Genomic DNA, 27,268 nt, shown 5'->3' with positions numbered 1-27,268 from the left:
GTTTGAGATTTTCAACACATTTTATTTTATCGGGGTCTGGGGATATCTCTCCTTGTGTTACTACTACTCCTAAAAATTAAATTTTAGGTTGAAATAAATTTACTTTCTCAAGCCGACATATTAAATTGCCTTGTCTGAACTTGTCGAACACTTTAGCTAACGTTACTAAGTGGTGTTCAGTGTTTTCTCTCACGTATATAACATCATAAACAAAATGAAATATATTCTTTAATCCTCTTAACAGGTGCAATAGGGGTCTACCTAGCGCGCTTGAACTTGTTTTCAACCCAAATGGGACCCTTACGTATTCATATAAACCACACTCACAGTCTGAAAATACAGTTTTATGGACATACTTTTTGGCTATTTTCACTTGTTTGTAGCCTTGGGTTAGGTCAAAAGAAGTAAACTTTATTTTTTTGCTTGAAATTTTGTCATTAATTTAATCTATTCTCGGTAGAGTAAATTTATTGCTAACTGTTTGTTTATTAAGGGCTCTTTAATCAACTAAAAGTCTAAGATCACCATTCTTTTTTGCTACCAAGATCACTGGCGCACTATACGGACTTATACTTGGGCGTATAATTTCATTTTTTTCTAATTCCTGAATTTTATTTTTTAACCACTTTGTGCTTATACGGCACACGATATGGCTGTTTTGCTACGGGATTACCGGTCGTTAAAATTGAGTGTTCATAAAACGGTATCAGCCCGATGTCATCTTCAGATGCAGAAAACACATCTTTAAAATTCCATAAAAATTCGCATAATTTTTTCTTAAGTTCCAAGTCCGTAATATGATCCATATTAAATTTGTTTAAAAATTGTGATTTAGTTAAAGGATATTTGTTATTTGAAGTTGTAATGCCGTTAACTAGAATTCTTTTGGAATTTTCCCATGTATTTAAATCATTCTCCGTTAAAACCTGGATTTGAACTAAACACGTCCCCTTTTTAATTGTAATTGTATCAGTTTCGTGGTTATTGGTTACCCAAATAAAACCTTCTCCTTTGTCATAAGATATAATCTGGTCTTCTCATAGCAGATTTTCGGAAGCTTCCGACGGTCTTGCCAACCACATTACGGATTTGCGAATCACTAGCTCTATCAGCCGTGATAATTGAATGTTTTGCATCGTTTTCTGAGGGACTTTTGTTTTCATTATTAGAAATCAACAATATTGATCTTTATTTTCATTGTTTAATGGATTTATACTGGCGCGATGCTGTGCCATTGCAGCCTCTTGTGGTGTCGCGTTGAGTTTTATTATGTTTGACCTGTACTGTTATATATATCCTATTTTTATTTTTGCAAATTCAATACTTTTCTTATTTAAATTTACTTCATTTCTGCAATGTCTCTCAGGGTAATTGAACAAATTTCCAATTGTGCCATGTCTTTGCGAGACATGAGGTTCAAAATACTGCGACATCATACCACCAGAAATTTTGTTTACTGGTACGTTGTCTTCGTAACCTCTGTTACAATTTCTTAAGGTAGAAATGTCGCCGCCTACCTAAGCTGGGTAGAAAAGCTTTTCAGTAGCCACGTCTAATAGTATTCTATTAGACCTTACCCAATTTGCGCCTAAAATAGCCTCATATGAAAAGTTGTCGCATATCATAAAATATGTCATATAGGTCTAATTGTCTCTTTTTATGCTTAGGCAAATTGAACCTTTTGCGTCCAATTTATGGCCTGTCACACTCGATAAATTGGGATTATTAGGGTTCCTCTGTCGCCTAATATGCAGAGGCAACATATTAAATACGCAAGAGTTTATGATACTAATTGTTGCACCGGAGTCAATCAAAGCCTTGAAATAAACATTTTCTACACAAAAATGATTAAATATAGGTTACTTGTTATTAATATCACTACAAGATGGCACCACCATTGCCTTGGACTTATTAAATAGTGTTGGCACCCTCGGGGTCTCATTCGTATTTTTGAGTGGCCCGAAACGTTACCCAAAGGATTTACTTCAAGTCCTGGTGCTTTTAATTGGTCTTCAAAAATGTTAGGCTCCATGGTCTTACTTAAGAGATTTACATCTAGTTGACTTTGCAATGGATTGTTACTGTAACTGGGGAAACCTGTGTCAGTGCCGCTTACTGGTGTTGATTGCAAATGCCATCGATTTGCAAAATTTTCAATTCTTGTCGGCAAATTTTCGTGATTTCTATAGGGCATTCTTGCATTATATTGGCCTTGGCGAGTATTTGGGTTTTCAAATCGGTACTTAATTTGTCTGTTGGGGGGAAGGTTATACAAATTTGGTTGTTACGCGTTGTAGGGTACTGCTTGGCGCAATCCCCCTTCCTGAAACCTAGTGTATTACTTACGCTAAAGTTCTTTCTTGCCAACCAATGGTGGCTGTAATTTTGCGCATTATCAAAAGCAATTTTTGGTATGTGATTGAGGATGTAATAGCACTCTCTGCGATATGGCCAACACTATTACAATTATAGCACCTTATTACTGTAGGGTTATTTTCGTAATTGGATTGTTTGATAGGCCGAAACTTACTGTTTTCTGCCTAGCGGGTTCTTGCGTTTTATTTCTTTGTGGCACTGGGGAGTTATCCCTTGAAAACAAATTGGGGGACGCCTGATCGCTCTTGAAGTTTATGTTCGCATTTGAATCGCCTAGGCTATTTATTTTTGCTTTACTATGATTTCCAACCATCGTGTTGACTTCGATCAATCGCTCTACCTCTTGAACTGCGAGATCCAACGTCTGAATATTTTTGGATATTACCACTCTATAAAGTTTTGGGGGTAGCCCTTGCAAAAAGGTATTTAGTATGACTCTTTCATACAGTTGTCCCGAACCACTTCCGTATTTTGCCTCTACAGAAATGCGTATGTTATCAAGGTATTCTCTTATATTCTGTGAATGATCAAAGCTCACTGTTCCGTGTTTTAATTTATTTATGGAACTGGTGTCTATAAACCTATCTTTAAATGCTTTTAACAATTTATCAACCGTATTTATTGGCAAGTTGGCGTTACTGCCTGTGGTATGTTCAATCTGTTTTAGAAAGGTTAAGGCCTGGCCATTTAAACGTAGTAAGAGCATGTCGAATAGCGCTCATAGGTCTGTTTTTTTTGATTGTACTATCTAGACCCTTTGGATGTTGAATTTTTTGATATCTGATTGACCATTGTACTCCGGTATAGATTTGTCTCTTTGTATATTTTTCGCGACTAACTTTTGCACTATTAATAAGTCATTGAGATCGTCCATGTTTTTGGAATCAATTCAAGATAATTTTTTTTTTCACTTAACCTATTTTGGGGGAGGCTATTATCTCCTATGAGATATTTTAAAGGGTTTCCTGTCTTAGCTTAGCGGCAATAGGCCTAATCACTTTACTTATATGTCTGTATCTCTCTAATAATTAAATTCAAATTACAAAGTTTAGAGCGTAATCAGTTCGCAAATTTTCCTCCAATTTCCGACTGCGCCATTTGTAGCGATTGAAACATTTAGCTGGCTATATTAAATGTGGTACTAAATACTGACTGCGTCAAAGGTGATATTATGCCCAAAGGTCGTGAACTTACACCTTGTAATATCTCCGATAGCGCCGCTCTTTATCGCGCCAAAGATTGTGTCAAATAGGCTAGCGCCGCCCTCAAATAATGGGAGAAAATAGAATATGTAGATATATAAATGTGGCCTCTTTTTTCTTGAGCTATCTGGAGATCAGATTCCTCTGGGAGCGTTACCTTGGAGATTTTGCGAACTAATTAGCTATCATTAGGCTGGATACGGACATATAAAATGAAATAAACACAGGTAAAAAACAATAGATTTATTGGAACTTACATATTTAGATGAACTGCAGTGAGTTACTTCAAACGACAACAATGGCGACTGAGATGCAACAAGAAAGAATTGCCAAGCTTGAATGGCCAAAAACTTCTAACTGAGTGGTCCTGATTCTGATTTACGAATACTTTTAAAAAGTACTTTTACCCCACTACCAAACGCAGTTCTTTCGTCCTGCGCTGTAGGGACTGGCTTGCAATTGGCTCACGTGGTCCAAGGATGCAAACCTTTCGTCCAATAAATTCTTTTAAATATTTCTGATGATTCAAGCGTTCACACGGATCTTACCATTTAAACTTCCTTAGAAATATTGTGCGTAGCATTTTTTTGTTACTTATTATCTTAGCGAAATTTGAACCGACTAGCGTCGTTGTTTGACTGAAGCTAGAATGCAATTTTCTTTTTGCTGATTAAGAATTTTTCATTTTTGAAACAAGATTTAGCTTAATTATAGGAGTCGGAATTATCTTTAGAAGGAAGGAACTTTATTTTGGTATTTTAAATATATCGCATTTTGCTCATGGTACAGGTGGAGGAGGATCGTGCGTAGCTGTGTTGGCCTCAGGCGGCTTGGTGCTGCGGTGAGTTGTTAGTAGTAGTAGTATATATATATATATATATATATATATATATATATATATATATATATATATATATATATATATATATATATATATATATATATATATATATATATATATATATATATATATATATAAATATATATAATATATATATATATATATATATATATATATATATATATATATATATATATATATATATATATATATATATATATACTATAATTTATATACTGTGCCCTGGGAGCAGTAGTGGGTTTTGTCAACCCTGAATTCATAATTATTTGGCCTTTGGACTATTTTCACAAAATATCCCAAACTTTTGATCGGATGTATTTGGGGAAAAAGGGCGTTGGGAGGGGGACTGGTTGCCCCACGATCACTATTGACTCTTAAAGGAGCTAGAACTTACGATTTCCAATCGAATGCGCCTTGAAATTGGGCTACTCGAAGAATGTTCTGGTTCCAATTTTACCAAAAGAATACATTTGCTTAGAACCCCCCTCATATAAAAAACATTGTTTTTATTTAAATTTCAAGTATTTTGTTGTTGAAATTTTTGTTGTTTATATATTTATATATACATATATACTATAATTTATATACTGTGCCCTGGGAGCAGTAGTGGGTTTTGTCAACCCTGAATTCATAATTATTTGGCCTTTGGACTATTTTCACAAAATATCCCAAACTTTTGATCGGATGTATTTGGGGTAAAAGGGCGTTGGGAGGGGGACTGGTTGCCCCACGATCACTATTGACTCTTAAAGGAGCTAGAACTTACGATTTCCAATCGATTGCGTCTTGAAATTGGGCTACTCGAAGAATGTTCTGGTTCCAATTTTACCAAAAGAATACATTTGCTTAGAACCCCCCTCATATAAAAAACATTGTTTTTATTTAAATTTCAACTATTTTGGCGTTTTCTTTTAGCACTCGTGAAGCCTTGCCCAGGACATTACGGTGTAATATCTTTGAGCGCAGGGGGTCATTCGTTAAAACGATGAAAACAAGTGCCTTATACCCTTTTAACAAGGCAAAGCCCCAACTTATTGAAATCAAAGTCATGTACGGAAATTCAATTCCCATGATTGTAAGGGCCCTAAGTATTCCTTGGTACAGTATCCACTACAAAACCCCCATTTCAAAAATTTAGAGAACTTTTACCTGTTTTGACTCATCATCATTCAGGGATTATCGTTCCGGGGTATCATTTACTTCGAAGTAGGACATTTCTTTTTCAAAACAAAATAAGCACATGTTTCAAAACAGATTATGTTTCGTATCTGGTGATTGATTTCCAGTAAAATTGCTTTATAATTTTTTTTTTATTTTTGCTAGATGATTACAAATCTGAGGCCAATTTTGAAATGTAAACGCCCAAGTCGAAAACACGCGTTGTAAATATTTTTAAAATGATTGTCAGTCTCACGTCTTACTGAAACCTATGCGCCGACTAGCATTTTGAATGACAGAAGGAACAAAAGTTGAGTTTTAGGCCGTGTATACCTTTCAATAGCCCTCTCCCCCAGATTCAGGTATATACAAATTGTGTACCACTTTCAATTTATGATCAATCAGGGATTAGTTAACGAACGGTTCAATAGTTCAGGAGGCTTCCAACGGTTCAAAATTATCTTATTTAATGAATGGTTCAACATTCAGCAATCAAGAGCATTAAGTAATTTACTAAGTAATTTTTACTAATTTAAGTAATTTTTACTAGCGTAAAAATTTCGTATATACTGGCTAACTTTGTCGTTAGGGTTTGAAAGGAACCATATTATTCTTAATAAGTTTTTACCTAAAAATGTCAAAACTAAGTTTCAATCTTTGGAGGTTTATTTGTATGGATAAAATACGGAATATTAAATTCAAATCAAACAATTTGTTCAATACAAATCATGATAATAACTTAAAAATTAGTGTTGAGGTTAAATAATCACCTACTCCCCCCCCCCCTAATTTCAAAGAAAGGATTCATTTAGGGGGAGGGGTGGTGGTGGTGGCTAAACTTCATGAAAGTAACAGGCCATTTGTGTGGGAAACAACAGAAATTTTGTGTGGGGAACAACAGATCGTAAAGTTTTTAAGGTATGAGGGGGAAAATGGACCCGTGAAACCCCAATCCTAGGTAGGTGGCTAGAAAACGCAGTTATTCCTTAAAAATATATGCGGGAAGTCCACCATCTGATGCTAGATATTACACGAGATAATATAGAAATTTGTCCTCAAAATTGGCCTTTCTCTTCTTATAAGGGGATGAAATAATTATTTACTAAATTATAAAATTATCCACAATAATTATTCAAATAATTGACTGATGCTTTATTTTCATGGGGTGTTCAAGTCTGAACCCAAAATTTAGGGCTCAATCCTGACTCTGAATTCAGTAGAGACTCATTTCAAAGCATCAAAGTCGAACATACCTTAAGAACTGGGGCTCCCTTTCCTAACTTTTTCTTTCCGAGTGTTCCAGGTTTGAAAGAGTCATTTTGATCTTCAGATTTTCTCTTTTTAATAGGTGCCATGATTCTGTAGAAAAAAAAAATTAAATATCAGACAATATCGAAAGCGAAACGTCGAAGAATGTAGGGCCAAAGACCAAAGAAAGCAGAACCAAAGAAAGTAGGAGTTATTTCTAACCAGATTTTACCGAATTAAACCAAGCATACTCTAAATAAATATCGTTATTTAAATAAATACAATTTTTTAATTGAATTTATCAACTTTACTAATTACTAGCTCACCCGTCGCTTAATGCGGAGATGTCAAAAGAAAGGAAATTCAAGAAAAATTCCCCCTTGTTCAAAACTCCCCCTGCAAGGAAAATCCCTCACCGGGAGATTTCTCCCGAAATATTTTCCCCCTTCCCTACGTAAAAATTCCCCTGTGTATTCATAACGGTCACATTTTTAAATTCAAAAAGTATTTAAAATTTTAAATTATTATCCTTTCACAGTTAGTTTGACACGGCTTCCTTCAATTTAGTGCTTGTTTTGCTTTTATTTTGTCGCCGGTGCATTTAACCGTATTTTTTTTACTCTTTATTGACTTTTGAGCACTGATGACGGTCGAGCAGAGGTTTCGACCTAAACATCTGCATATTTTTCTTTCTTTTTTTTTTCATCGGCTAGAATGACCCTCGTTTTTCCTTCTTTACAATTCTTTTATTTTTCATTTTGTCATGCATAGCCATCCGTTAATAAAGAACGTGCACAGCTGTGTTGGGCTTAGGCGCCTTGGTGCTGCAGCGAGTTGTTAGTAGTAGTAGTCGTTTTGTATGTTAGCCGGTGTTTACTCTTCCCCCGGAACATACCCCCCCCCCCTGGAAAATAAGGCGTTCCAAATTTGAGAATTTTATTTATTTTAATTTCCGTAGGGGGAAGGAATTTTGGTACTTGTGTATTATAAACCGCTTGTGTATTCCACAGGATGTATTTTCGGGGGAAGGTTATTTTTTTCGGAGGGAGGGAGGGGCGGGGGTAAACGCCTAGAACCGTTTTGTATGTCCATTGATGAAGAAAATGAAAATATTTCTTTACCAAAAATGAAAATTATAACGCATTTTAACAGAACATAACAACTTCGACAAACCTCATATCAAAAAAAATTACCCCCCCCCCAAACCCATGCCCTCTAAGTTCTCTGAGAAGTAAAACAATGAAACATCGATGCTATTTTACCATAGCTTACTTAATGTCAAGACATGTCTTAGCCATTTCGGTTTCTTTTGGAGAATATTTGTGTTTCATTAAGTAAATATTACTTTAAAAATTTAAGTTAATATTGGTTCAACATACAACAATTTCCACTCTATCAGTACCAGATAAACTAAGTTGGCAGAACAAGAACGAGCAAATTCGTGGGAAAATCCTAACATGATGTAATTCCAATGCTATTCCAAAAAACAGATTTTAAAATCAAAAGTTTCTAAAATCGAATTGATCTAAGTTATAAATGCATAAATGAAAAAAGTCAAGGAAAACAAGTTAGAAGATCAGGTTATCTACCCAATTTGTTTTGTGCCTCTCGTTTTCACTTATATCCATAGATTCTCAAAAAAATATATATATATTTTCTAATTTTTAGTCCATTTTGAATAGAAAGTTTGCGAAAAAAAGGCTTAAGGAGTGACCAGGCTTAAGAAGTGAAGTTAGCTTAATCATAATGAAACAGTTCTTACGGTACTGGCGCATTATATGCTACACATCGCTACATACTGTATCAAGGAAACCAGACACGAAACCCGTCAAAACCCGTCAAACCACTATTTGCAAGAGACCGCTATAGATAAATGATTGCAAAACCGTGGTTTCTCAATGAGTTTACACTATTTAAACGATTGTTTTTTGGGGTTTAGGGGGGGAGGTACCTAGGTTAGATTACGTAAATAATGTATGCTATGCTTTACCCCCCCCCCATCCCCCTAATGTGCAAATATATAGCTCAAATTTGTTTCTAAACTATTATATTTTCATCCTATTTTATTACATTTCATTAGCATTAACCAAAGTTCCTTGATACAGTATATAGCGGTGTGTAGCATATAATGCACCGGTACCGTTCTTACTTTAAAATATGCAGAATAAGTGTAGCCAGCACATTTGCATGCAGACCCACTAAACTTTACTCCCTTCCTCCCTATTATGTAAATATATAGCCCCAATTATACATTTTCCAGCTATTCTGGCAATGCGTCTCTCTTCTTTCAACTCGTGTACCTGTAAATTGAATCGACTGTGACGACAGTTGATTCTATGAGGAACAAGAGGTATGATATTGTTTTCACTAGTCCTCAATTTTTCAATTGCCAGAGCAACAGAACTCTTAACCTGCTGTTTTTGGACGTGAAGTTGTTCTACAGTAGCTGTTGCTGTTGTGGTTGGGATTCACTTCTGTGGCAAATGTCGTTCACTGGTGATTGTAAGAGGACCAAGAAGTTTGGCATTGTTTTCACTAGTCCTCAATTTTTTAATTGCCGGAACAACAGAACTCTTAACCTGCTGTTTTTGGACGTGAAGTTGTTCTACAGTAGCTGTTGCTGTTGTGGTTGGGATTCACTTCTGTGGCAAATGTCGTTCACTGGTGATTGTAAGAGGACCAAGAAGTTTGGCATTGTTTTCACTAGTCCTCAATTTTTTAATTGCCGGAACAACAGAACTCATAACCTGCAGTTTTTGGACGTGAATTTATGCTACAGTAGCTCTTGCTGCAGTGGCGTGGATTAACTGCTGTGGCAATATGTTGTTCATTGGTGATGGTATGACTAACAAGAAGTTTGATATTGTTTTCTCTAGTCCTCATTTTTCAATTGCCAGGAAAACGGAACTCTTAACCTGCTGTTTTTGGACCTGAAGTTGTGCTGCAGTAGCTCTTGCTGCAGTGGCGTTGATTCATTGCTGCGGCAATATGTCGTTCATTGGTGATGGTATAAAGAACTACTACTACTACTAACAACCCACCGCATCACCGAGCCGTCTGAGGCCAACACAGCTACGCAGGCTCCTCCTCCGTCCCAATCTATTCAAAGCCTCCCTCTTTACACTCTTCCAGGAAGTTCCCATTTAACTTAAATTTTCTTTATGACATCCTCCCATCCTAGGCAAGGACGACCTGCTTTCCGTTTAGCCCTAGACAGTTGGCCGAAAAGGACAATCTTTGGCATTCTGTAATCTTTCATCTGCAGAACGTGCCCTAGCCATCTCAACCTTTCTCTCAATATAGCCCTAGAAAGCGGGATTGAAGCACATTTTTCGTACAGTGTACTGTTTGAAATACGGTAAGTCATCCGGGGACCCAGAACAATCCGTAGGAAATTTCTCTGGAAAACATCTAGCAAATCTTCATCCCCTTTTCGTAGCAACTATGTTTCAGAGCCATATTTGACCACCGTCATCACTGTAGCTTCCAATATTCTAACCTTGATTTGCAGGCTTATCTTCTTGTTCTCCCATAAACATAAACAGTAATTTCTTAAATAAGATATCGGTATTGGAAGTTATGCTACTGAATAATGATTTAATGTGTATTCGGGAACATTTCCTACACGTCCTAGTCTTAGTTTATTCGATATGAGTAGAGACTTTCGTACTTTTTCCGCTCCCGCAAAGCGTGTTCATTCCCAAAGTCGTCTGTCTGGACGCCTGGCAACTTTAGTCTCAGTGAGTATTCAATCAAGTATGCTGCTGAATAATGATTTAATGTGTATTCAGGAACATTTTCTTACAAATCCTAGTCTTAGTTTATTCGGCTTAAGAAGAAAATTTGGTTCTCTCTCTATTCCCGCAAAGCATGTTCATTCCCGAGGTCGTCCGCCTGGAGGCCTGGCAACTTTAGTCTCAGCGAGTATTCAATCAAGTTTGATTAGCTTTAGTGATACTTTTCTGGCAGTGAGGTCTTGCGTAGTAATAAATGTGTATTTGCCCACTAATTATAAAAATGATGAATCGGAACGATTACTTGTGCGAGGCTCTGAGAAATTGCATGCATGTATTAGACAAGTTCAAAAACCTAATATCCCGTGTGTTGCTGTTGGGGACTTCAATTGTGATATTAGTTTTTCTGAATCTGCAGTATCTAAATGGTATCTAATTAACAATTATCAGACCACCTTCCCATAACAGCGTCTTCTAAACTAGACTTAACATATACACCAATGAACCAAGATACACCCAAGCCTAAGTGGTTTTCAAAAAAGGGGAGGCCTTTGAAGCCTCCCTCTTTACAACCTCCCAAATACTTTCCATTTTCTTTCGATCATTCCTTATAACATCCTCCCACCCCATCCAGGAGAGACCTACTTTTCGTTTGGTTCAAGGACTATCTTTGGCAATCTGTCATCCTTCATTTGCGGTGCGTGTCCTAGCCATCTCAAGGTTTTTCTCACTATAGCCCTAGATAGTGGGATCAAACCATATTTTGTGTGCATCTTACTGTTTGAGATAAGGTCAGTCATTTGGGTGCCCAAAATAATCCATAGGCAATTTTTCTGGAAAACTTCAGGCAAATCCTCCTCCATCTTTTGGAGCGCCCACACTTCAACACCATACTTGACTACTGTCATCACTACAGCTTCCAATATTCTAATCTCGGTTTGCAGATCTATCTTCCTATTCTTCCAAACTTTTTTCAACTATGAAAAAATACTCTGGGCCTTCGCTATTCTACTTTTAAGATCTTCACTGCACTCACCATCGTTACTAATAATACTACCTAGGTAAGGGAAGCTGTCACCTCTTATCCAACATCACCTCTTTACCTTTACTTATTCCTAGTCTTAGCAACTTAGTTTTCTGAACATTAATTTTCAGACTTATTATTCTTGCACCCTGAACTCTCGAAACCTCTAACAATTCATTCATTTTGCGAACACTTTCATCTAGGATGCTTAAATCATCAGCATAATCAAAGTCCAGGAAAATTTTACTTCCCCATTTGATTCCATATTCTCCCATTGCTATTGCTGTGCTGCTTAGGACAAAGTCCATCAAAATGATTCATTTAAATGGGGATAGAACACAACCCTGCTTGACTCCTGATTTAATACGAAATCAGCTACTAACATCATTTCCTACCTTAACTGCAGGAACGTTATTCTCATCCAAGCACTAATAACTTTAATGTATTTATCTGGTATACCATACGATGATCTGGGGGGAATCCAATTCCTGTTTCTAAAATTATGCAAATTTTCATGTGCTAATGGCTTTTAATGAGTAACTTTGAAATTGATATTGAAATTTGCATATTATGAATCACCAAAAACAATAGATTTTGGTGTTGCATATGTTGTAATTGGAACTTTTAGTTTCTATTGACATGGGTCGGTCTTCACTAACAGTTTGCTACTGCGAGCTGTTTGAACCAAGACTCTTAGACGTAAAGGGGGTTGCAACACCCTACTTCAACTCCCTTTTCTTACATTCAGGTTTAATACTCGTAAAAGAATACTTCGAGAATGATATTTTACCCCTGTAACAATTCATCCCTCTAATATTAATTCCAACTGTGGGCTTGAAATACCAAAATCCTGTACAAGGTCATCATTTCAACAGTTTTAAAGCAAGTTTTTCAAACAAAATCCCCCTCTCTTCCCCCGGATACAATACATTAAACACTGTATATGAATGAGAAGTCAGATATATTAGCATTTATACTTGGTAAAAACAAAACTCCTGGGAGTGCCTACCCCTCCCCCCACCCCAATAAAATTCCTGGTGAACCTCATGATGTCCCGTCTCACCTTTTCACCTTGTGTTGGTAGCTATGTAAATGTAATTCTTTATGGTACATGAAAGAGATTGTTGCAATGAGAGGGTACCTATCCCCCCCCCCCCCCCCAGTAGTAATATTAACAACGCAGACAAAAAATATCCCTGGGAATCAAATAGTTTTTGAAGCTTTGGACACTCTCTATGGTGTCTATGCATCCACAAATATCTACTGGCCCTGCTATATAATGGCTGATGCACAATTATATATCATTCTTCATAATTTTATCAGGCCTAAAAACAATACACTTAGCTAAATGAGGCATTAAAAGATGTGTTTATATTAACCGAATTATTTTTTTGGGTGGATGGGGGGTACGTGCATCTTTAGAAATGAATGTATCAGCCTAAGGTATTACTGTCTCTTGAACTGGAAAGATCAGTAAACATACACACATATATGTACTTTGAAGCCAGTGGTCATATGGACAAAAAAACAGTACTTAACAAAATTAAGTCATTGGCTTCTGTGCTTCCCCGCCGTTCTCTATAAAATACCCTAAAGCAATAGTAAGGTCTCTCAAAGTAGACTTCAAAATATTTGGCAGCAGCAATACCCTTGACAAAAATTATCCCTTAATCTCACAAACCTTTGGCATCAACTAGAAAAATGCTCCAGCCCATCCCTAACCTTCAAATAGAGGGGGCAAGGAAACATTCTTCCCAAGCCATACCCATCATAAAATTGGCATTATCTCGTATGCAGTGGTAGGCAATTTGCCTGTGCCTGTAGCCAACACTTAAAGGTCCTCCATGGTAGGTTTAATTTCAAATAAAACGCATCTACTATCCATATATTTCTTTAATCTCACTGTGAAGATGCAGGCTACTAGGTTTCTCCAGACCAGTTAACTAAATCTGGTTTTCTCGGTCCCGAAGGCGCGATGCAAACTTACCAATGAAATCTTCAAGTTTACCGTGAGGACCCTGAGCCTCATTCCATACCCACAAGGACCAGCATTATTCCATAAGGATTTGACCTATTGTGGCCAAACTGCCTTTTTAAAAGGCCTCAACATGTCTGAATAGGCTGCCTTTGTCAAACAGTTATCCTACAAACGTGTAATCTGTTGCCAAGGCTTAACTGCTTAAACCTCATATGGCACAGATCTGGTAAGGCTACATCACCTTTAAAGAGCAAACAACTAAAATTGTTTGTAGGCCTAAATCTCTTTTAAAAATACACAAACTGCAGGGATTCCAGTTGTTTAACCACAACTTGTAACTATAATAAGCCACAGGCAGGACTTTCGTCATAAATAGATATTTGTAAATCTGCTCTTTTTAATTCCCAAGATGCACTTTTGTTGAAGTAAGCACTAACAGATGCCTTACTCCATTAAATCATCAATTCACATATAGCATTGCGATAAATTTTAATCAATTGACGATCCCAGAATTTTCACTTAATAGCTTTTTGGCAAAATTTGGGCTAAAATTGGCGTTTTAGGCCACATCATGTCATAAAAGCAACTCTTTTCAGCACAGTCTTTTCTAGTAATTAAAAAAGGTCAGTAGAACCAGTAGCTTTCTTTCTTATGAGTCTTCTTCTGATATCCTAGAGCCAATGGTTCTATATGGTCACCCTAAAAAAAAAACCAAAAAACAAAGAACAGAAAAACAAACAGATAAACACTCATCCACAACCATCCTTCTCCTAAAAAACAGAAGAAAAATCGAGTTTTGCAGACAAGGGCTTAAAACCTCTAGAACAGAGTTCTCTTATTTGCCAAATACAATGATGTAGTTTTCATCAAAATCACTTGCCTTTTTTAGGTTTTTTCCCCATTTTCAAAGATTGGACATACTTTTTCAGGCACATAATTTTTGGTGGGTAAATATAGACTTGACAAATATTATATATTTAGAATCGATGTAAGAAAAAAAATTCTTTTAGTGCATATAATGTTATCAAAATTCCTTTTTAAAGAGTTCTAATTACTACAAGCATGACTTGTTCCTTACTTACAGTTTGTTACACCAACTATGTGATAAAAAAAACAATATTCCTAATTAAACATCAATCAAAACAATGTTTCTGGCGTCGCTGCCTCCTTCTCCATCTCCTTGTAAATTTCCTGATAATGGTTAGGGATTCCCCCTTCCATCTCTCCACCATTTGTTTCAGTAAAACATATGAATGATATCTTTCATGTTTCAAAAGAAAATATTTCTGCAATAAGAAGGAAGCTATCGCCCTTTGTTCAGACTTAGCCCAAATGAAGGAAGATTAGAGATAAATTTCAACCTCCCAGCTCCCCCAATCCCTTTCTATATTTATCACGCTCATTAAAACACTCTTTGATGCACTTGGCACCCCTTACTTATACAATGGCCCATCTCTCCTCCATAATAATAGCTTATTATACACTGTAATATTGCAGTTATACACTGTAAATACTCTTATAAACATCAAGAGAAACAACTTAGTTAAATAAAGCATTAAAATGAATGTCAATATTGACCGGAAACAAATGTGCCACTGTATTGAATTTATTTATGACTTGTTGTAAACACAATAACAAACAGAGCATAAGAGAAGAAAAAAAAGAAAAGAAAAGATGATAAATGGCCAATAAAGTAAAAATAAAATTCATAAAATAAGCACACAAGCACAATAATTAACCAAATAATTACACAGTATATATTATTCTTGACCTATAAAGACCTATTCTTAAGAATATGCTGAGAATCATGATATTCTGTGTTTACAAGAACATTTCCTGACTAACCACAGGCTTGGTTTACTGGACATTAGTGCCAAATTTAAAAATTTTCAGTTCCAGCTAAACACAGTGCTTCTAAATGCACAGCTTCTGGTGGTATTATTACTTATGTAACATCGAATCTTAATTCTAGTGTTTTGTTTTCTAGTGATAGTTTTTTAGCTCTGCGAGTAGGTAATTGCGTAGTAATAAATGTGTATTTACCCACAGATTACAAAGATGAAGATTCGGAGAGAGATTTCGCATTAGCAGTTAGTAAACTTAACTCATGCCTTTGTGATGTCCTTAACTGAAAATTCAGTGTTTGATCATAGGTGATTTTAATTGCAGTCAACAGAAATTTAATCATAGGTGATTTTGAAGTTCAACAGAAATCCGCTAGGTTTACTTACATTCATTCTTCCTCTTGCACATCTAACCTTGACTGCGTTGTGTTGTATAATCTTGATATACTTTGTCTTGAGGTATTTTCTAAATTTCTAGTTTCAGACCACCTTCCTATTGCTTCTAGTTTTAAACAAGAAACTTCTTGGATTGCAGTGTTACAAGCTCATATTGTTCACCGGCATAAATGGTATACGTTTCATGATTGGAAAAAAATTGACATATCTCAGTATATTGAAAATTCTGATAGCATCCTCGACAAGATCTGGGTTCCATTTCATTGTCTGCAAAAGTCTTCTATTAAAGACATTAATGAAGTTAGATTAACTCTTGATATCTATTCTGCAGAAATCTGCTATGCACTTTTGTGTGCTGAAAAAAAGGCAGTTCCTCTTAAAAAAAATTTGTATTGGCACCCAAGTTCCTGGGTTGTCAGGAAATCTAGCGCTGGCTGAATCTTGTGACTGGGCTAAGTTCTGGTACAATTTATGGAGAGATTGCCTATGTCCCCATCAAGGAATTGTCAATGGATTGAGAAAAGTGTAAAAAAAAATATTTTACTAAGGAACTTGTTCTTTATCCATCTAAAATGCAAACACTTTATTCCAAGAAGGTCAAGAATTCACCTGATCTACTGTGGAAGCTCTTACCTTGTACTATCTTCTTCAATTTGCCAGATAGAGAGAGAGATATTTATTTCGAGAAATTACTATCACAAGCCCTGAAGGGCCGAATTCGAATTTCGAAGTCCATAAAAAAACTAACAAGCAAGAAAATCATACCAAAAGCACAACAACTAAGAAATTGGCAACCAATGCAAAAAAATAAAAATAAATAAATAATTAAATATCGGAATGATATATGATTCCTTTGTCATTTATATTAAAAACTGCAAAATGGCAACTAGTTAAAAAGATAAAAACTGATAAAACTGAAAAAATAAATAATATACACATTAAGAAATGTTTAAAAAACAACATAAAAAGGAGATAGGGAACAAAAAAAAAAGAGTATAAAGAAACACGAGCTGTTTCTTTTATTATACAAGAGAAAAGACAAAAATTTATGTACAAATTAACCACTATTTATTATATCAGTAAAAAAAGGGATAAAAGATTTCTTGAATCCAAAATGATCCAAATGACATTCCTTTGTCTGATTGGGTATCCCATTTTTCAAATGAATTTTCTGAGCTTGATCCTGTTTTAGAGTCAGAATCTTGTGACAAGCTTTACAACTTTGTTGATGAATCTCCTGACCTTGATTTTGTTGTTACTTGTGAAGCAGCCTGTGGGATAGACAAGATGAGCACTCTACACATTATTAATGGAAGTTATGTACTGGTGCTTCACCTCAGCCTTCTCATGCAAATGATACTTGTTACAGGGATTTTTCCTTCCTTGTTCTGCATCGGTGATCTGACTCCAATTCCCAAAAAAGGAAAATCTGAGTCACAATGTTCCTCCTTCCATCCCATCACCATCACACTATACTTCCATCCTTCCATCCCATCACCATCACACTATACTCAGTAAACTTTTTGAGCTCCTTTTTATTGATGAGCAAAGACTGAAATGTTACATTCCCCCATATCAGTTCGGTTTTCAGGCTAATCTTGGCTATTCTCATGCTCTTACGGCAGTTTTTTACTGCCCTTGCTGATGCTGAACCTTCGGGAGAAAGTCTGATCCTCGTCGGACATGACGTTAAACGTGCGTTTGATTCCTTAATTCATTTGTCCATGCTTCTTCATATGGCAAAGTGAGGCGTCATCCCATCGGTAGTCCATATTCTCAGGGATTTATATAGGATTCTTAGAGTGCAATTGAAACTCCCATCCTGTTTACCCCTGCAGTCAGCTCTTCATCAATCCCCATACAATTGCATTAATTCTTGTGTGAGACCAAACTCTTTTAATCCCTCAAATATGCCTGTGATTCCTCAGTACCCCATCCCTGTTAAGAATGGGACTAGACAGGGAGCTATCTCTTCCCCAACCCTGTTCAATAATAGTGTCATTAATGCTCAGGCAAAATGTCTTCCTACTTGTATTCTTGGGGGAATTGATGTGTCTCTTATTTGTTATGCTGATCACATCTTTAATCTCAGTTGTACAATCCATTGCAATGAGCAGGATTTCAAATCCTCAAAGATGAATATTCAAAAATTAGAATGCCTTTTAATCCTTAGAAAACCAAAGTTGTCCTTTTCAATTGCCAAAATCCCTTTACTTCTCTCCTAAATGTGGATGGTTCTCTTATCAATCCTAAATGTGGATTGTTCTGTATTATATCATAATACATACTTGGGCCTTCCAATTGGCACATCTATTGGCCACACATGTTGTTTGCTGATATCTCATGTTGAGCATAAAATTAGTATTTCTTACTGTGGAATTGTAAAAAGCAAACTACACTTTGACTGCTACCTTGTTGCTTACGTCTACAATGTCACGGCCATTCCATATCTGCTTTACATTGTTCCTTTCTGGAAATTTTTTACAGTTACAGATGAAAAGCACCTACAATCAATCTTCTTCAGATTTGCTAAATATCTTTTATATTTGCCTCCTTGGACAAGAAACTGTAAAATTATCCATTTATATAAGCTTGTCAACCGAAATATTATTATTAGTAAATCTCTATCCTGTTTTCAAAGAAATTTTCATCATCCTTGGCCATCAATTTGTTTGCAATAGTCTGTTTGAATTAATGTAATGTATGTAATGAAGAGTTTTTTTTGTCATGTACTTGAATTTTCAATGTGTGTTTGAGTCCTTTTTTTCTTTAGTGATTACTGTGTCTATTGTACATTTTTTGACGGACAATAAATGAATAATAATACTAATAATAACAGGCAAAATAATTATAAAAAAAAAATAAAGAGAAGTAATACATTTACTTTTTTAAAAGGAAACACCATGGGTGTCCAGGGACTCCATTATTGTAAGCTCTAATGCATCTGCTGATGGCAGCATTAGGGTTTATAGACCCAAGAATTACTTGCCCGAGGGGAAGGCCAAGGAGATATTTACCATGCTGGTAATAAATTCGCCAGAGTTGCTTTAGTTCCATTGCTGAAAACGTATGCCAAAAAGGTGCAAGATACAAAAATTTGGAAGCAAATGTGAGTTATATAATTTATCTAGTAGCCAGAGAATAAAATGAAGTTTGTTAGATACTATGCTAATGTAGGAACTGGATTCCAGTGCTGGAAATGATGGATGAGGAGCTTTCAAGTTTCTCTGAAGCTTAGAAGCTTGATAAACATTTTGTTGATACTTTCAAACCAATTGGCTATTTCATAATTTTCAACCGATAGCAACTTGGCGCCCTTGGGCCAAAAGCTAATTTATTACCAGAAAATGCCAGTTCCCTGTGCCACAAACTTAATGGCTACTTGCAAGATCAATTGCCCTTTTAGGGGAGTGTCCACCTTTTTCAGAAATCATTTGGCCAAACAAAAAGTGGAACATCCTTGAATGGGATCAGAAGAGATCTCATAAAACAGTGTTTAAATGAATTTCAAACTTTGTGGTGGTGGGGGGGGGGAGTAAAGAAAGAAATGTCAACTACAACTACTCTAGTTACATTGAAAATTGAGAGGCCAATTAGTTGTTCTTGTTTTTTTGGTGTTCTGATGAAAAATATTATGCCCCAATTTTGCAGGGAAAAGAGTATGTCAAAATACAACCCAATAGCATATTCTGTTTATTAAAGCTGGTGAGAACAATGCCATATTTGATTCTAACAAAACAACCAAGACCACTTATAAAAAAAAACTTTTACTGTTTTTTCCTAACAAATATTTTTTTTTGAGCCTACTAAAGTCTTCTGAAAATTTTTGCTGACTTAATTTTATTATGGGTTAAATTTAAGAATGTTTGTAAATTTATTACAGCCTTTCTGCTGAAAAATTAAAATGCTGGAATGCAATTTAAATTGTAGACAAATTTTTAGCATTCAATAAAATGTTCAGTCAATCAGCAATAGTTTTGTGCAATCATTTTTAACATTCAATTCAATAAAATGTTCAGTCAATCAGCAATAGTTTTGTGCAATCATTTTTAACAATAAACTGAATTTAAAGTTTAGGCTTGGTAGGGAGAGAGATGTTTTATTTATACAGATTGAGAATCTGCATAATTTTTTGCTCTATAGTCTTCTATGAGGCTATAGTATTCCTAAGCACCATCCTATGGATCCCTTCAATGTAGATGTATCTTAATCTACCTCTTTATTAATAGAATTTTTTATACTATAGCCTACTGTAACTGTCAGTAGATTTGAATAAATACATGTTCATGCAATTAAAACAAAAATTATGTTTGTTGTCATGAAAAAAAAAACATTGAGCATCATATGAAAATACAACCCAACTGACCCCAAAAATATATTGCCTCTTTTGAGGTTCTATTTTTACTGTCTACATGTAATTTTCATGCTCTCTTCTTTGAAGACTTTTAGTGATTGACAACTTTTAAAGGAAGGAAACATAATAATAAAAAAAAAAATTTCATTAGATTCTTTATTTTATGTTCTTTCCAAATATCATGGTCAATTTTCTCACAATGCACTTCCCCTCCCCTGATTTACCCAGATACAGCCTTCAATTATATATTTCTCTTTTTTTCTTTCTTTTGCATCTTGTGATACATCATGTCTTTTTTGTTAATTAAATAAAAAAAACAAGTTTTTTAAACTGAAAGTAAGGAGCGACATTAAAACTTAAAACGAACAGAAATTATTCCGTATATGAAAGGGGCTGTCCCCTCCTCAACGCCTCGCTCTTTACGCTAAAGTTTTTCATTGTTTTAAAAAATAGAGTTTTGAGAAAGAGACAAACTTTAGCGTAAAGAGCGAGGTGTTGAGGAGGGGCCAGCCCCTTTCATATACGGACTAATTTCTGTGTGTTTTAAGTTTTAATGTCGCTCCTTACTTTCAGTTTAAAAAACTTGTTTTTTTTATTTAATTTCTGATCGTTTTTTAGTTAATGCAGCTTTTATTTGCATAAAAATGTTACTTTTCTTTTGCTGAATGGTTGTCTTTACAAATTAACTTACGTAGCTAACTTCTATATTCGTATATTTTTCTTCTGGCAAAAAATACAAAGTTGCAGATTTTTGCAGATATGAGCTTGAAACCTACGTAATAGGGTTTTCTGATACGCTGAATCTGACGGTGTGATTTTCATTAAAATTCTTTCACTTGTAGGGGATGTTTCCCCCTCTTTAAAAAATCGAGTAAATTTTCTCAGGCTCGTAGCCTTTGATGAGTAATACTAAACTTAATAAAATTTATATATTTAGGATCAGCATTATAAACACATTCTTTTGATACATTTATTGACATCAAAATTCCGTTTTTAAAAGTTTCGATTACTATTGAACCGTATCGCTTATTTTTTTATTGTTTTTTTTATTGAGTATATGTTATTACTTATGTGAAGGGGTTAACCCCTTAGTCAATAACACGCTCTTTAAGTTAAAAGTTAAAAAAAAAAATTGATTCCAAAACCCCTGAATCATAAAGGCCATTTAATTAGAATGGAGAGCTAGTTTGAAATCTTAAAAAAAAAAAGTATCGTAAATAGCGATGTATTGACTTGGGGGAGAACCCCCTCACATACGTTATAATTTCTGTTCGTTTTAACTTCTAATATTCCTTCTTACATTTCAGTTCAAAAAACTTTTTTTTTTATTTAATTTCTGATAGTTTCTTAAATAATGCTTGTAAATACTGTGCCCCTTTCATGGCAATTTCACTTACCCCAAATAAACATCATCTACGGAAATATTCTCCAGAGTAACCCCCTCCTCTAGCCCCCCCCCCCCCCTCTAGAAAAAATCCTTCCTGAAAATGGTTGCATACTTCCCAATAACCAATAAATAATGCTGGCAAGTCCGGCGCCCCCTTCATGGCAATTTCCCTTCCCCCATGAAAACTTCCTTCATGGACAGATCCTCCAACATAACCCCCGCCCCCCCCTTGCCGCCCCCTAAGCCCAAAAAAAACCACCAGAAAAAATATGTTTAAATACCCAAAAACCAAACAATATTTTAAAAATGGGTAAATTTCAAAACTTTTAGCCCTCCCTCTGGGGGCTTCGGGGGATTAAGTCATCCTAAAAGACATATTTATCATATTTTCGACCATGCTGAACAAAATGGATATCTCAAAATTTTGATCGGGTGACTTTGGGAAAAAAATAAGCGTGGGAGGGGGCATAGTTGCCCTCCATTTTTTTTGGTCACTTAAAAATGGCACTAGAACTTTTAATTTTCATTCCAATGAGCCCTCCCACGATTTTCTAGAACTACTGGGTCGATTCAGTTACCCCTGGGAAAAAAAAAAAAAATAAAAACGCATCCGTGATCTTTCTTCAGGCAAAAAATATAAAAGTCCACATTTTTGTAGATAGGTGCGTGAAACTTCTACAGTTGGGTTCTGTTATGCGCATAATATGAGGCTGTGATTTTCATTAAGGTTATATAACTTTTAGAGGGTCTTTCCCTCCTTTTTTGAAAATCAGCCAAATTTTCTCAGGTAAGTAACTTTTGATGTGTAGCACTAAACTTGATTAAAATTATATGTTTGTAATAAACATTGAAATCTGATTCTCTCGATATATCTATTGGTATCAAAAACCCGTTTTCTAGAGTTTCGGTTACCATTGAGCCGGGTCGCTCCTTACTTACAGTTCGTTACCACGAACTGTTTGATCAGTTTTCTTTCATTCTTGACCTGGCAAAAAACATTCCACCAAGCAATTTCAATAGAATTGTTGGTAATAAAAAAAACTATTTTAAAATGATTAAAACTGTAGATGGTACTTGTTTATTATACCAACCACACCCAAGAAGTGAAGTTAGGTTAATCCTAACAAAATACACCAAAATTTGATGAAAATGTAATACTTTAGTAACAAAATTATGGAAAATACAACAGAGAATTATGGAAAGCAGGCTGCCAAGAATGCATTACATTGAATATCTAACCTAACCAATATATTAAAAATTTAAATAAAAAACACCTGCATATTAGTTTATCTTACTCAGGCTAAGCTGATTATCTTTGACTGCACACAGAGAAACCAGTTTCAAACAGATCAAGAACAACAGTGTGGTTGTTATAATACACAAGATACCTGTAGATAAGAACGGAACAGATTACAATAATCTAGTTAATAGAAACCTGGGTAAATTTGCAGTTTTAAACATAATTTATCTAGGATGAAAGTGAATACATTGCACAGTACCTTTTCTTATGCTCTTCTAATAATATTTTCTGGGGGAAATTTCATTTTGAGTCCTTGATGAGTCTCTAATGGCAAAACAGTCCATAGTAACCAAAAGTTTAAAACCTGTTTCTAAAAAAATAGCTAGTGAAAAAAATGCCATTTGTAACTTACTCAGAAATGGTAATTATTATTTTCCTTAGTCTTAATAGTAAAATGTTATTTCGAAAACAAATATGTAGGAACCTTTAAAAGAGCTTAAAACCCCAAGAAAATGACATCACAGCAAAATGGACATCAGTTTTGATTGCTCTATAATAGAACAAGTTATAAAAAGCCATCAGTATAACTTTATCTGGGCTGCTGTATAACAGTATGATATATAAAAGGTCATCTACAAGTATTTCTTTATTCTTTATAATGGAAAAACCTAATCTACTGTACTTTATACTGAATTCTGTATAGTTGTAAAGCTGAAATTTTACTTTAGCTACTTTTAGCTATCTTGGAAAGGGGCTAGGTTAGGAACATGAAACTTTCAGGGATAGGTCTACAGGCTGAAGTATGTCCCAGGAAGGTATTTTGAAGTACCTACCACCCCTCCTTCTCCCTCTAGAGGGTCTTGACCTTTGATGACCTTTCAAAAACTGTGTGTTATATAATTGAAACCTTGCAAAATAGAACTTATGATTATAGGCCTAAGGTTTTAAAGATATGCAAATACATTTCCTAAATTTAAAAAAAAAATAATATTGATATGGCTTAAAATTCTACTAAAATAATAGGAATTGCATTTTCAGAACTAATACCAGAGAAAAAAAAACTGATAACTGAAAATTAAGGTAAAATGTTGTTTTGCCTAAATTTCAAAACCTGTCATGTAGGCAAATTTCAGGACCCTCTAAAGAGAGAAGGAGTGGAGGTAGGTACTTCAAAATACCTTCCCAAGACATACTTTAGCTGGTAGACCCATCCCTGAAAGTTTCATTTTCTTAACCTAACCTCTTTCCAAAGATAGCCAAAAGTAGCTAAAGTAGAACTTTACCTTTCATTTTCCTAACCTAACCCCTTTCCAGGATAGCCAAAAGTAGCTAAAGTAGAATTTTACCAAATGTTTTGTTGGGATATCCACTCTTTGACTATTGGAAAAAATTTGTTTATAAGCTTATATAGAATGGTAATATCCAATCTCCTTATAATTAAAAACATTTTAGTCATCTAGTTGGAAAATGTGGCCCATCTGTATTGAAACAACTTAAATTTGCCAACTAGTTGATAATAAATGTTGCCCCAGCAAAACTTTCATTTTCCAACTAGTTGACTAATAATTTTTCCCCAGCAAAACTTAATTTTTCCAACTAGTTTACTAATAACTTCTCCCCAGCAAAACTTAATTTTGCCAACTAGCTGAAACAAACATTGCCCCAGAAAACAAATTATTTTCCAACTAGTTGATTAATAATAGTTAGAATTTATTCTGAATAGCATAAAATATGTTAATAATATAGTTTTTTCAAATTTAATTATCACTATTGTTACTATTGTGTTACAACTTCTATCTCTCTCCCTGTCTACCTCTTAATGTGAGATTTATTTTGAGTTATATGTTGGTTTTTGAAAGCAGGGATGTTTTGATTTTTATCCCAGAATAATTAGTCTTATACCTGGTCCCAATAGTGAGATCCAACTTGGCTAAGCTCGGAGGGTTCTTCATCATGCCTGTTTAAGGAAAACAGATACATATTTGAAGTTTTGTTCATTTCCATCTTACATTTAATGGACATAAATTGTGTATGTTCCTTCATTTATCTGTCTTTGTTTCTTTTCTGGAGAAATATTTTTGTCTCATTTTTAGAATTAGTAATTAATTTTTCCAACTAGTTGACTAATAACTTCTCCCCAGCAAAACTTAATTTTGCTAACTTGCTGGAAAGAAATATGGCCCCAGAAAACAACTCATTTTCCAACTAGTTGACTAGTAACTTCTCTCCAGCAAAACTTTATTTTTCCAAAAGGTTGACAAATTAAGTTCTTCCCAGCAAAATTTAATGTTGTCAACTAGCTGAAAAAAAGTATTGCCCCAGAAAACAATTCATTTCTAAACTAGTTGACTAGCTAATTTTCCCCAGAAATACTTTCTTTATACAACTAGCTGGAAATAAAATTACCCTGTAAACACTGTTGTTAATCATCTATCTGGCAAGTAACTTTTCCTCAGAATAATTTCTTAGCTAACAACATGACATAAAGAGAAAACAAAAAACATACTATTCCCGGTCCAGCAAAAATTGGCAGTATGTGCTTTTAACAAATGCACTACGGCTAAGGTAAATCAAACAAACTGAATTCAGGAGTAAATAGTGTTGAAACCACAGAACTAAAAGTCTTCTCCTTCTATAAGTGTGCTTTCCAATCTTAGGCAAGGAGAAGACTTAGTTCTGTGGCTTCAAGACTTTTTACTCCTGAATTCAGTTTGTTTGATTTACCTCAGCTGTAGCACATTTGTTAAAAGCACATACTGCCAATTTTTGCTGGACCGGGAATAGTATGTTTTTTGTTTTCTCTTTATGTCATGTTGTTAGTTAAGAAATTATTCTGAGGAAAAGTTACTTGCCAAATAGATGGCTAACTAAAGTATTTATAGGGTAAGTTTGTTTCTAGCTAGTTGGATAAAGAAAGTATTGATGGGGAAAAGTTGCTAGTCAACTAGTTTGAAAATGAATTATTTTCTGGGGCAATGTTTCTTTCCAGCAAGTTGGCAAAATTAAGTTTTGCTGGGGAGAAGTTATTAGACAACTAGTTTGAAAAATTAAGTTTTGCCGGGGAGAAGTTGTTAGTCAACTAGTTGGAAAAATTAAGTTTTGCTGGGGAAAAGTTATTAGTCAACTAGTTGGAAAAATTAAGTTCTGCTGGGGAGAAGTTATTAGTCAACTAGTTGGAAAAATTAATTAAATATTCTAAAAATGAGACAAAAACATTCCTCCAGAAAAGAAACAGACAGATAAATGAAGGAACACACATTTTATGTCCATTAAATGCAAGATAGAAATTAAAAAAACTTCAAATATGCATCCGTTTTCTTTAAACAGACAGGAGGAATAACCCCCCAAGCTTTGACAAATTCAATCTCACTTTTGGGACCAGGTATAAGACTGATTATCCTGGGAATTAAAACAAAAAATGCCTGGCTTCAAAGCCCAATATATAACTCAAAATACATCTCTTATTAAGAGGGAGACAGGGAGAGAGACAGAAGTTGCAACACAATAGTAACAATAGGGACATCCACCACATGGCTAATATGGGAGTAAATGTCATTTGTGATGCAAATGGATGTTATATATAGATTGAGGATGCATTTCTACGTATATATTTGCACATTAGGGGGGTGGGGGTATATATACTGTGAATATATAGGTTCTAGAAAATCAATGAATTTTTTAGAAAAACTTGAAAAACAAGGAAAGAAGTGAAGATAAAGGCTCTCTGTCTGCAAAATGTGTCAACTAGGATTATTCTGCATATTATGGACTAGGAATTGTTTTCTTAATATGTTTCCCTATGTCCAGCTGGACTCCTAGGCTTAAAATACTGGTTGGTCAGTTGGCTAATTCAAAGATTTGTATATATATATATACACTGTCAAATTAGCCATCTGGTGGTATCCTGTAACAATAGTGATAATTAAATTTTAAAAAAAACCTATATTATTAACATATTTTATGCTATTAAGAATAAATTCTAACTATTATTAGTCAACTAGTTAGAAAAAGAATAGTTTTCTGGGGCAATGTTTCTTTCCAGCTAGTTGGCAAGATTAAGTTTTGCTGGGGAGAAGTTATTAGTCAACTAGTTGGAAAAATTAAATTTTGCTGGGGAGTAGTTATTAGTCAACTAGTTGGAAAAGGAAAGTTTTGTTGGGGCAACATTTATTGTCAACTAGTTGGCAAATTGGTAAATTTTTACCAAATCATATTATTGAGTTTAAAATAAAGTTAATATACCCTTTGTTGCCTTTTTTATGCTTACTACAAATATAATAATCATTTCTATTATAAATGAATCTTAGCCCCCCCCCCCTGTATATGTCAATTCAGGATATATATTTGCACTTTTGAGGGTGGGGGTTAGGTTAGGGGGGGGGCTGAAATTCATTTCCAATAGAAATTATGGTAAATTTCTACCAAATCATATTATTGACTTACGTATAAAGTGAATATACCACTC

At 34.9% G+C, this 27,268-nt stretch overlaps 1 protein-coding gene across 3 annotated transcripts in view; it reads right to left on the bottom strand.

The window, feature by feature from the left end:
- LOC148952788 (rhotekin-like) overlaps positions 1 to 27,268 on the bottom strand; it is a 146,779-nt gene that overhangs the window by 117,605 nt on the left and 1,906 nt on the right. For 2 of the 3 annotated variants that reach the window (XM_089088090.1, XM_089088091.1), the window contains exon 2: positions 6,852 to 6,957. In XM_089088090.1, the coding sequence (XP_088944216.1) occupies positions 6,852 to 6,953 (102 nt within the window). In that variant the 5' untranslated portion in view covers positions 6,954 to 6,957. Of the gene's footprint in view, positions 1 to 6,851; positions 6,958 to 15,813; positions 16,065 to 27,268 lie in introns of those variants that run through there. The other variant, XM_089088089.1, reaches the window with a different exon arrangement.

This window comes from Artemia sp. Qi Xiang Cuo, chromosome 4 (genome assembly GCF_049724085.1).
Source record: "Artemia sp. Qi Xiang Cuo chromosome 4, ASM4972408v1, whole genome shotgun sequence".
In the NCBI taxonomy this organism is placed as follows: Eukaryota; Metazoa; Arthropoda; class Branchiopoda; order Anostraca; family Artemiidae; genus Artemia; species Artemia sp. Qi Xiang Cuo.
Note: the sequence above shows the minus strand (reverse complement) of the source record. Positions and strands in the feature narration are given on the sequence as shown.